The sequence below is a fragment of the Vipera berus genome, assembly GCF_964194415.1.
Source record: "Vipera berus genome assembly, chromosome: 1".
NCBI lineage: Eukaryota > Metazoa > Chordata > Lepidosauria > Squamata > Viperidae > Vipera > Vipera berus.
This window is the reverse complement of record NC_138202.1, coordinates 85,863,184-85,875,608: the sequence shown is the minus strand read 5'-3', so window position 1 is coordinate 85,875,608 and position 12,425 is coordinate 85,863,184. Positions and strand designations below refer to the sequence as shown.

Below are 12,425 nucleotides of genomic sequence, written 5' to 3'. Positions count from 1 at the left end.
CTTTTATTTAGAGTTCAGGGCGTGGTCTCCCTGTGCCTCCTCCCGAGGAGTCCCACAGCCTTTCTTTGTTTGTTCCTGCTCGACTGCCTCCTGCGTCGGGCGTCCTTGAACAGGGCCAGCTGTGGGTCATCATCCTCCGCACTATCGGGCTCACGCAGCTGAGAAGAGGGCCCCGGCTGAGGGCTCTGCGAAGCCTCCAAGCCATCATCAGCCGGTTCATCTTCCACACCCTCCTCCTCCCCCTCATCTGAGTCATCCGATACATCTGAACCGGCTGCCGGACCCACCGGCTGGCCCTGAGTCATAACAGTGAGGTGCTGAATCATATAAAACCAAAAACATCACTAGAAGCCAAAATTACAAGATTACGTCTGATTTACTTTGGCCATGTCATGTGTGCAAATTCATTGGAGAAGTCAATGATGCTAGGAATGGCTAGTGGAATGAGAGGAAGGAGCAAGCAAAGAACTCACTGTCTTGATGCCACCAAGGCTGATATACAAATTAACATCTCACAACTATAAAAGCTGTCCTTGATGGTAGCAGCATGGAGAGCACTTGCCTATAGTCACCAAGAGTCAGATACGACTGAATGGTTAAAACTACTACTAATTTTAACCACATCGACAGCATCTGTTCATAAATAAGAAATTGTGAATTTTGAGTGACAACCAAATGTGGCAGCTTATGCAAACCTAAAATAGATTAGAAGGAAGCTGCACCTAGTTATAATTGTTTTAACTTGGGCAATCATTTAATCTCTTTTTAATGTTTGTATTTTGTATTTCACTTTTGCCCTGTGAACCGCCCTGAGTCCTCAGGGAGAAGGGCGGTATAGAAATATTATTAAATTAAATTAAATTAAATAATCACAATTTCAAATACCAATCTAAAATACTTTAGACCGTATTTCAGAAAAAGCAGTTTGCCTCAAAAACAACTGGAAGCTCTCCCCATACATAAACAATACCTTTAATTGTTTATCTTTCTTGTTTAAGTCATCATCTTTTTCTTTGACAAGTTCTTTGAGTTGTGCTACCAATTGTTTAGTTTGAGCCAGCTGTTCAGTCAAATCTGCCAAAGACATGCTTGCTACTTGAGAAGGCCCATGAACCTAGTGACAAAGAAAATAGTTTTGCAGTATCAAACTTGTACTTATGACTGTAATACATTATTTATACCATTTCTATCCCACTTTGTCATTATTCAAAACAAACCCAAAACAGGATTTAAATACAGAAATATAAGAATTCCATGAATTCTTAAAGATAGGTGTTACAATGAATGCTATAATTGAAATTTCTTATCCATAATAGTGATAAAATAAACTAAAACTAAAAACACACGGTCACCACTGCTTTATCTATTTTACATTTCATTCACATGGAGGACTCGGAAATCTCCCATACATCAGACATTTGAGATATAGAAACTTTGAGTTAATAAAGTCAAATAGATTTTAAGTACATAGGATTTTAAATAAATACTTACTTCAGATTTAGGGACTGAATCATCTCCACTGCCCCATCTCCACATAATTTTAAGATGGCTACAAAAGCAATAGTATTGGTTTATTTAAGCAACATTTTCTGTCCAAACTGAATTCTAAATGCCATATAATTTAATAATAATTTAATAATCAAGAGAACCAAAAACAGTATTATATAAAAATAATGCCTGAATCCAAACAAGAAAATTTTACTGTGGAACAAACAAAAAACTTTTAGAAGAACTGCTAAAATGATACAGGCGAGGGGGGGGAACGGGACATTTACCAAGGACGTATATTCCACAATTATCATCAATGATGCAGCCCTAAGCAACCTCATTTTGCTCTTCACAGTACTATGCAATATGCATTGGGGGAAAAAAATACAGCCACAGCTTGAAAATCAAGTAATGAGACAAGCTTTAAAAGACTGTAAACCTGTTTTTAAGGAGGAATAAAAGATGCAGGTACATAAAAAATATACATGTTGCAGTACAAAATTGAACAATTGTTTCTGCCATAATTCAGTATAATAAATTAGCATTCATATCAATCTAAAAAAGAATTATTTTTGAAAACTTAGTAGTACAACTGATAACTAATTTCATAATAAACCCAATATCAAAGATGCCCTGTGTTCCCAAAAATATTTAGGATCATGGTATGAGAAATGTATATGTTGTAATTTTCCAATTCTGTTAAAGGAATAGGCATATAGAGGCACTTATCTAAGATACATTTGGGAAAGGACATATAATAAGATGAAGAAATAGAGAAATATATATACTGACTTAAAGGATACTTTTAGAATAGTGCACACTATTGTAGAATAACATATATGTTTATGTTTATGTTTTATTTGATTTCTATACCGCCCTTCTCCCGAGGGACTCAGGGCAGTTCACAGGGCATATATAAATAGCGGTACAAAAGTTAAAAGGAAATTAAACCAGTGCCCAATTAAAATACAACAATAATAAAATACTAAAAAACCAATTAAAAACCCATATTCCCCCATCAGGCCAGACCAGCTAATTCAAATAAGTGGGTCTTCAGCCCGCGGCGGAAGGATCGGAGGTCTGATGCCATCCGGAGCTCAACCGGCAGTTGGTTCCATAATGCCGGAGCACCCACAGAGAAGGCCCTCCCCCTGGGGGCCACCAGTCGACATTCCCTGACCGGAGGCACCCTGAGGAGGCCCTCTCTGTGGGCACGCACAGGGCGGAGGGGAGTTGACGCCGGCAGCAGGTGGTCCTCGAGGTAACCCGGACCCATGCCATGTAAGGACTTAAAGATCATAACCAAGACCTTGAACCTCACCCGGAAGACAACTGGTAGCCAATGCAGCTCGCGGAGCAAAGGTGTAACATGGGAGTACCGGGAAACTCCCAGGACAACTCTCGCGGCCGCATTCTGTACCAGTTGGAGCCTCCGAGTGGTCTTCAAGGGAAGCCCCATGTAGAGAGCATTACAGTAGTCTAGGCGAGAGGTCACGAGCGCATGAGTGACCGTACACAGGGCATCCTGTGTTTATAAAGTTTTAAACTTTATAAAAACTGCTTAGAGTTAGTATTTTAAAGTATAATTAAGAACCAAAGTGCAGCCAGGTTTAACCAAAGCATAAACTCTGTTACACACATGGCTTCTAGATACAAAGCAGGCATTCTTATAGAAAAACAAGGGAAGACATAAATCTTTTATAATTGCAATTATCCAGCTTGGGTAACAGTTCACCTTGTAGATAAGGCAGGATGTTACAGAAAAGGGAGTGAAGGTAAGATAGAAGCAAAAGGGCATTTGATCTAATAATTGGAGGGTTTGGTAATTGTAATGGTTGCTAGGCGGTGGGAAAGCATGTGCCCAGGTGGGCCTATCAACTGGACTCACTTTGGAAGGATGTGGCGTGATGTACGGGACAGGGTATAAAAACCTATGCAAAAATTGCTTCAGGTGTGGACTCTGGGATTTGCCATTACAAGAGTTCCACCGCTTTTGCAAAAGCTTTAATAAAACTTGTTTTGTTTTCCAACATCCTTGGAGTTGAATTTTTTTTATTCCTCACAATGGTTAGAAAAAAAATGCTTGTTTCTCATATTTTAATTTAAATTAAATTAGGGAAATTAAATGCCTAGCTACTAGGTATCAAATGTCAAAAGTAATTGTTAAATACTGCATGCATAAAGCCGCTTGGGGGGGGGGGCGAAAGCCCTAATAAGCAGGCATATACATAGAATGAAGGCTATTGCTAAGCACATTTGATTTGTGCTTAGATTGTAAGCCGCCCTGAGTCTTCGGAGAAGGGCAGGATATAAATGGGATTAAAATAAAATAAATAAAATAAAATAAATGAGTTGGGCTACAGCATCAATCATCATCAACAAGATAAATTGCCCACAGGGGCTGTGGATGAAATGAGCTGTTGTTCAACGTATCTGCAGAACATTAGGCTGGAGAAGGTTATTTTATATCATGAAGGAGCTGTGTAGAACAAGGCATGGTTGGGGGGGGAGTAAAACTGATCTCTGCTAGAGCCCTTCACGTTGCTAAATGGAAAGAAGAGGCATAATATGTGATCTCCATATTTTATACTATTTTTTCATAGCACAAAACTGTGGTATGGTGTAACAATCAACACTGAAACTTTACAAATTAAAACACTCAGATCTGAATAACAGGGGAAAAAATGCATTACTTTCATTTAATGAATCTTGACTAAGTTTTCCTTTCATGCAACAAACTATCTCCCCCACACCCCAAACAATCCCTGGAAGAATCATCCAAGCTCAGGGGCCATGAAGGAAAACAATGTTCACCTCAGCAGTTGGATACAGGCCTGTTTCTTAAATGAGAAATTAACACAATGAATATCTTAAAAAGAAAAAGGGCACACTCACTTCTGTTTGTATATGTACAAATTAAATGTAACCACATGAAAGTAAATCTTTCAGTAAAATGGCTGAATGGCCCACTATTTAATGAGTGAAGCTTATTAAATCCCATTATAGTTGTACAGATACACAGTAAGATACTATTATTTTGTAGACAACTCTTTTATATCTCATGGAATGCTGCTTCCAATATTTTCTATTTTATTCTACAATTTAGTAAGTTATGATTTAAAGTTAAAAGCTCCACTGCAGATACAGTGCTCATTACACTTTATAGTAGGAAAGGTTTAAATTCTTGCAAATATCAAGAATCATAAGATAATAATCATAAGAATATCATAGTGATAAGTGCCACGTTACTAAACAATCTAAAATCTCACCCAGCATAACTGACATTTTTGAGATAAGCAGCTTTACTGATAACTTATTTAATTAACTAACCAAAAGTTTCCAAGTAAGCAATTTCTTTTTTCAAAGCTAGGGTAGAATCAGTTACCATCAATCATTCACAGATGTCACAGAGAAGGGCAAACAGCATGAGTGGCATGAATGTAACATCACTGTGACTATCTAAGGACACATATGCAATTATTATTTCATATTATATTGAAATTATAATAATTTACTGTAAAAAAGAAAAGTACAGTAGGCCAACCTTCTTATAAGGTTTTTTGAAACACTGATGCATCTATTCTTGAAACACTCATGATGCTGGAATATTTTTCTTCCAGCACATGAGTATTACCACAAAGATAAAACTCTTCAAGGGTATTATCATACCAACTGCAATATATGCTTATGAGACATGGAACTGTATAACCAAGATGGTGAAATGGTTAAATGTTTTCTAACAATGCTGCTTGAGAAGAATCCTCTGCATCTCATATTGTAGCCTCGCTAGTGAAGAGGTACTACAAAGATCAGATTTAGAACACCTATCAAGAACTGTGAATGAGTGTCGAATGTACCTTGTTGGCCATATCTTATATACGCCTAAAGACTGGCATCCAAAAATTGCACTACATTGAATACCTCCGGGAGGAAAGGGGAAACAACGCCAGTCTCAGAAAACTTGACGCCAAATACTTAAGGAAGATTATCAATGTCCCTTGGGACAAGGCCAAAAATACTGCAAATGATCAAAACCACTGGAAAACACTTGCTGTCTAATGTGCTCGGCACAGGACCTGATGATGATGATGATGATGATTTTAATGTTTTAAACTGTAAACCCTTGTGAGTTCTCTAGGGCAGAGTCCCTGGTCCCGCACCAGGCCACAGCATGCAGAAACCGGGCCACACAAACAAGCAAAGCCCCATCTATGGGATGCAGGCAGCATGCCAAACCACACCCCCTCTGGTCCACAGAAAAACTTCTCGCCACAGGTCCCTCCTGGGGCCCAAAAGGTTGGGGGCCATCGCTCTAACAGAATAAAAACAAATTAAACAATGCATGGCCAGATTTCAGCTATTGGCTCAAAAAAAAAAGCTCTAACAAAGAAGATTTTTTTTCTTTTAATCCAGCTGTTTCATAGACTCATGGACAATGCACACTTAAGCCATTTTCAGGGAATGTTCTGTCTGCTCACAAAAATAGTTGGCAAACCTAAGTATGACAGATGATCAGGCTTGTCCAGGAAGTACTCTTGAAGACCCCGGCTAAGCAACGCACTCTACTTAGCTCAGTGGCTTGAGCAAACATGTCAGTGGTCAAATTGCAAGTGAGCTCCATTTCTTTTCATTCATTTAGCCTACTACGGACAGAAGAGGCGGAGTACGACACGGCTTTTGCACAGCGTCTTGGGCAGGGGTAGGCAACCTCGGCTCTTTTATGACTCGTGGACTTCAACTCCCAGAATTCCTGAGTCAGCGGCATAGCTGACTCAGGAATTCTGGGAGTTGAAGTCCACGAGTCATAAAAGAGCCGAGGTTGCCTAACCCCTGGTCTTGGGGCTTACCAGCGAGTCCCACCCGATTCAACCGAACCTCCCCATGCGTCCTTTCCGAAGTCAGCCTCTCTCCCGCCGGAGAGGCATGGCTTGGAGAAACAAACCTATTTCCCTACCTCGAGGAAGCTCCGTTTTACGGCAAGGGCGAACAGTCGCACAACGGAGTCCTTTCACATCAGGTGCTAATTAGGGGCAGGGATCGAGCAGAGAAGCCAGCCGTCCTTTAGGGCAGGGGTAGGCAACCTCGGCTCTTTTAGGACTCATGGACTTCAACTCCCAGAATTCCTGAGCCAGCTTGGCTGGCTCAGGAATTCTGGGAGTTGAAGTCCATGAGTCCTAAAAGAGCCGAGGTTGCCTACCCCTGCTTTAGGGGGCGGGGCTTGACGCAGGGAAAATACTTCCGGTTGGGACGTTAGAGACCCCCCCCCTCTACTCTGGGGGCGGGGGGAGGAGGAACGGGAGCGGGAGGAGGTTGACCGACTTACCTGGCAGGAGGCAGCGAACCCGGGGCACGGTCCCCCCCACCGCCCTGTCCGGAAAAGTGAAACGGAACGTCCCTAGTGCTGAGGTTGCTTTTCAGAGGCCGCAACGCCAGCCCCACCTCGGCCCGCTCCGGTCCAGGCAGACCTTAAACCGACCAGGACCATGGTGCCGAGAACCGCGCGCGAGACGAGCGCCGAAGCGCAGGCTTCGTCGCGGCTACGGCAGCAGCGCACGAACGTCAGGCCCTTCCTCGCGTCAGGACGTAAAGCCAGTTCTCAGCCAATCGGCAAACAGGCAGCGAGCCGGGGACTCGTCGCTCTTTGCCGTCTGCCTACGGACCAGCGCCCCCTGGCGGTAGTCGAGGCTCGCAGAAATAGGCGGTTGTGATGGGGACGGGTAAATAGCGTTGATTTAATCGCTTTAAATGTTTATGGCATTAAAAAAAGGAGGGCGAAAAACAGAGATGTGCCAAGTCAATGCGATCAATAGTGTTTGTTTTCCCCCCAATATTAATTGGAATCGCCAGCTGGGATCTCAGAAGAGCGACTTCCAATAGTAATAGATAAAAGTACATACAAAGCCCTGATGAATGCAATAATTTGTTAAAACGTTTTTAATTACTACTTAAGCTGTACAGTGAAAAATAGTCTTTGATTTGGAGGTCAAAACCCAGCATTAGCTTGAGATCCTTTAAATGTGTATGACCTCAAAAGCAGTAAAAGGCATATATATATACCTCAGAAAACACATATATATATATATATATATATATATATATATATATATATATATATATATATATATATATATATATATATATATATATATATATATATATATATATATATATATATATATATATATATATATATATATATATATATATATATATATATATATATTTGTGTAAATTACTAACAAAGAATTAAAGGGAAACTGAGATGCATTTCTGACTCCTTAGTCGTCATCAGTCATCTATACCCTTCTGAGATTCGAACCTGGGCTGATTGCATACAAGGCAGTGTTATTTGCCTCTAAGCCACAAGGTCCCTCTCACTCTGTTAGCTTTTTTTTTTTCTGCAAGGGAAGATATGTTTCAAATGTTAACTATTTAGATTACCTTGCTAGGCCCCAAACATGGGGCAAATCTTTATTTCCTGTTTTCAGCCTATCTTGAAGGCTATCAAACAGGCAGTAGTCACAACGGGCAATTCATATATTTGTGTAAATTACTAACAAAGAATTAAAGGGAAACTGAGATGCATTTCTGACTTGTATGCAATCAGCCCAGGTTCGAATCTCAGAAGGGTATAGCTGACTGATGACGACTAAGGAGTCAGAAATGCATGGAGGCGTGGTTGTCTTCTGATTGAGTGGAGGCGTGGCTGTCTTCTGATTGGGTGGATGCGTGGTTGTCAAGCAAAAGTGCCATCACCCAAGCAGAAGAACGCACACACGAACCTGACTGACCCATACCAGAGATACATAGCAGGTCCTCGAACTCGGAGCCAAACCAAAGCTCTGGAGGCCACTACACAGCCCACTCCTCAGGACACCAAATCACAACACTCAGGATATTACAACACAACAAAAAACCCCACCCATTCAGAACACACCCCACCCAGTCAGAAGACAGCCACGCCTCCAACCAATCAGAAGACAACCACGCATCCACCCAATCAGAAGACAGCCACGCCTCCACTCAATCAGAAGACAACCACGCCTCCACCCAGTCGGAGGACACCCCCACCCAATCAGAAAGCAGCCACGCCTCCACCCAGTCAGAACACAGCCCCACCGGCAGTTGGAAGGAAAAGAACAGCCAGACCACGCATTGCTCCTGGAAGCAGCAGGAGAGACACTCCGGCCTGATGATGACGGATGGGATTTCGTCGAAACGTCGCCACAACTTTCTGAAGATGAAAGGAACGCGGGAAGAAACCCGAGACTCTAGATCTACATATATATATATATATATATATATATATATATATATATATATATATATATATATATATATATATATACGGTGTATATATATATATATATATATATATATATATATATATATATATATATACACACACACACACACACACACACACACACATATAGGATACAGGGACCACAGACAGAATCAGCAAGATCCTCCAAAAACACAACATCAAAACAGCATTCTACACAGACAGAAAAATATCCACCATCCTAAGAAACCCCAAAGACATAATCGTCTGTCAATCAAGGTGGGTTTCCAAATGGCTGGTAGGCGAGAGGTATCATCTCGTTTGTTCATGCTGTGGGGGCGTTTTTCTATCTCAATGGCTTCTCTGATTATTCTGTTGTTAAAATGTTCAATTTTGGCGATAGTTTTGGTTTTTTTAAAATCAATAAAATCACCCCTTTCACCTGTCATCGCAAACCTCTACATGGAACACTTTGAAACCCTCGCTCTAGAAAAATCCAACCACAAACCCAAACTCTGGCTCAGATACGTAGATGACACCTTCGTAATCTGGCCACACGGCAAAGAAAAACTGGATGACTTCCTCACACACCTCAATAGCCTACACCCCAAAATACAATTCACCATGGAAACAAGCTAACAATCAACTTCCCTTCCTTGATGTCTTAGTCTACAAGAAATCCAACGGCTCCCTAGGACACACTATCTACCATAAAAAAACACACACAAACCGCTATCTGAACGCACTCTCACACCACCACCCAGCACAGATCAACTCCGTAGCCAAGACACTCATCTCCAGAACAAAACACCTAGCTGACGAACAACACCAAAAAACCGAACTACACACTCTCACTAATGTACTAACAGCCAATGGATTCCAAAGAAACACGATTACCAACTTAATCCGAAGAGAGACACCCACAAAAACCCAAGACAGAGAACAAGAAAATGGCAAAGCCCTCCTCCCATACTTAAAAGGGACCACAGACAGAATCAGCAAGGTCCTCCAAAAACACAACATCAAAACAGCATTCTACACAGACAGAAAAATATCCACCATCCTAAGAAACCCCAAGGACATAATTGGCTTAGAAAACCAAGGAGTATACGAAATCCCATGCACCACCTGCCCCACCACATACATCGGACAGACCAACAGAAGAATAAGTGCACGCATTGAAGAGCACAGAAACTCACTCAGAAAGGGAGAACAAACTTCATCCCTGTTCCAACACTTTGAAGCCACGGGACATGAAATTGATTTTAAAAAAACCAAAACTATCGCCAAAATAGAACATTTTAACAACAGAATAATCAGAGAAGCCATTGAGATAGAAAAACGCCCCCACAGCATGAACAAACGAGATGATACCTCTCGCCTACCAGCCATTTGGAAACCCACCTTGATTGACAGACGAGTCCCAACCACCAAGAATGATACCAGACCCAAACTCATGATAACATCACATGACATCACCACCACACAACCATTCAAAAAGCAAATCCGAACCCACAACGACAACGACGCACAACCACAAAACAGAAACCTAACTACAGCTGCAACATCAGCCACTTTAAACCCCACCAAACCACACAATAGGCAAACTGACACCCACTATAAAACATGGCACCACCACAAACACGAAGCCGAACAAAAGCAGCACAACTCACCAGCTCAGGTCTGGGGCTGGCAGCTGAGACCAGCCCATCCACTCAAAACACACCCCCAACCAATCAGAACACACCCCCCATTCAAAACACACTCCCACCCAATCAAAACACACCTAATCCCCCACCCAATCAGAGCACACCTCCACCCACAAAACACACCCCCTCTGGCAGTTTAAAAAAGAGGAACAAACAGCCACATGCTTCTCCCAGAAGAAGGAAGCAGAAGCCACCAGCCTGATGATGACGGATGGGATTCCGTCGAAACGTCGCTCCTACACCTTTAGTTCTACGGGGGAAAAACCCGAATAACCAAAGATCCATATCTCCTATATATATATATATATATATATATTTGACATTCAAAAGGAGAAGGAAAAGGATGAGTTGCATAAGATGATACAAGTATAATGAAAAATAATGTCTGCAAAGTAATACATCACCAACAGATGGCAGTACTGATGTGCTAAGCTCCAGTATGTTTGCGTGCATTTGTTCTTTCACTTCAGTTGGCAGAGTTATTGGGAATTGAGGTAGAGGCAATATAATCTCAAAGCGTCACCAACAAAAGAAAAAAAATCAAATTCTAGACTTGGCAGAAAAACATGGTGATGGTCCCTTTTTTATGGGACATTATTCTCCCAATCACAAGTACATTTGTCTCCCATCCTGTTGCTTTTCCAAAAAGACCTAAAACTATGGTTTTGTCAGCAGGCCTGCAGACAAAACCTGATCTGATTGTGTTGCTGTTACCATTGGGGGAGGGAGGTGCTTTTGGTTTTTCTATTATATGGATTTGTATATATGGTGGATTTTTAAAAATATTGTAAGCTTCCCAGAGTCATCTATTTGTGAATTCAGTGGCTATATTATTTTTTTATTATAATAAATAAATAAAACTGGTTATAGTTGTTGGGGCTGCAGATGATATTTTTCAATGGATTTCCTTGAGCCTGACAAATTATCAGCTCAGTGCACTATACTACAGCTCTCAAAACTTTGAAACAATAGTTAAGCAGAGTTTCAAAGTTCAAGAAGAAAATTTTGCTGTAACCATGACAACCTTGGGCTTCATACCTCACGAGCCATCCAAGATACAGCTATAAAGTGTGATCACATGCTCTTACCCCAACTGGCATTGCATTCAGAGGTGATAGCATGCAGCATTTGCCTTTTCTCAGAATTGAAGGAATATCTTCAAGGACATCTGTTTGACACAAGAAAATGAAAGGAATGTCAGGTTGAACAAAATGAGGAGTTCCTTCATGATGGCTTTAAGAAAAAAGTGACATGACCGTTTTTCACACTTACAACTGTTGCCGCATCCCTGTGGTCACATGATCAAAACTTGAATGCTTGGCAACTGGCATGTATTTATGATGGCTGCAGTGTCCCGGAGTCATGTGATCCCCTTTTGCCACCTTTTGACAAGCAAAGTCAATGGGGATGCCAGATTCACTTAGCTGTGTTACTAACATAAGTGTTGTGATTCCATGTCAGCCTGTGCTCCCAGCAGCTGAGTCCGAGGGATCTGAGGAGGAGAGCCTTTGGTGTCAGAGGGAGGCTCTGATGCATCACAGGACCCTCAGTCAGAGGAACAGCTGGGCCCCTCCAATCGTGTTCATTATAAGACTCAGCTGTGTGAGGAGGAGGGTTCAAACTCAGAGGAGTCACATCTGAATCTGTTTAGAGATGCTAGATAGAAGCAGAAGGCAGTCGAGCAGAGCAGACCAGAGGAAGTCTATGAAGCAATTCAGCAAAAGGAGGAGAAGGCATTGAGAAGCCACACCTTGGGGCTGTTAATAAAAGGGGAAGGTGTGGGCGGTGCTGGTTGCTGAAGGCAACCGGTCATAGAAATCCAAAGGAAATCCTGGTCTGTTCTAGCTAATCTTCCTGTTTGACTCTTGTTTGATGTTTGAGTAATTTATTTTTGTTAAGGAAAATATTCTGCTGCTTTTTTGTTTGAAGGACTTTATTATTTG

At 41.5% G+C, this 12,425-nt stretch overlaps 1 protein-coding gene across 1 annotated transcript in view; it reads right to left on the bottom strand.

Annotated features, from left to right (window-relative positions):
* LOC308674513 (uncharacterized protein) overlaps positions 1–7,195 on the bottom strand; it is a 55,641-nt gene extending 48,446 nt beyond the window's left edge. The window contains exons 1-3 of the mRNA XM_081339049.1: positions 6,812–7,195; positions 1,492–1,549; positions 971–1,114 (exon numbers count right to left, since the gene is read on the bottom strand). Of these exons, the coding sequence (XP_081195175.1) occupies positions 971–1,114; positions 1,492–1,536 (189 nt within the window). The 5' untranslated portion in view covers positions 1,537–1,549; positions 6,812–7,195. The remainder of the gene's footprint in view (positions 1–970; positions 1,115–1,491; positions 1,550–6,811) is intronic.
* Positions 7,196–12,425: the final 5,230 nt, after the last annotated feature.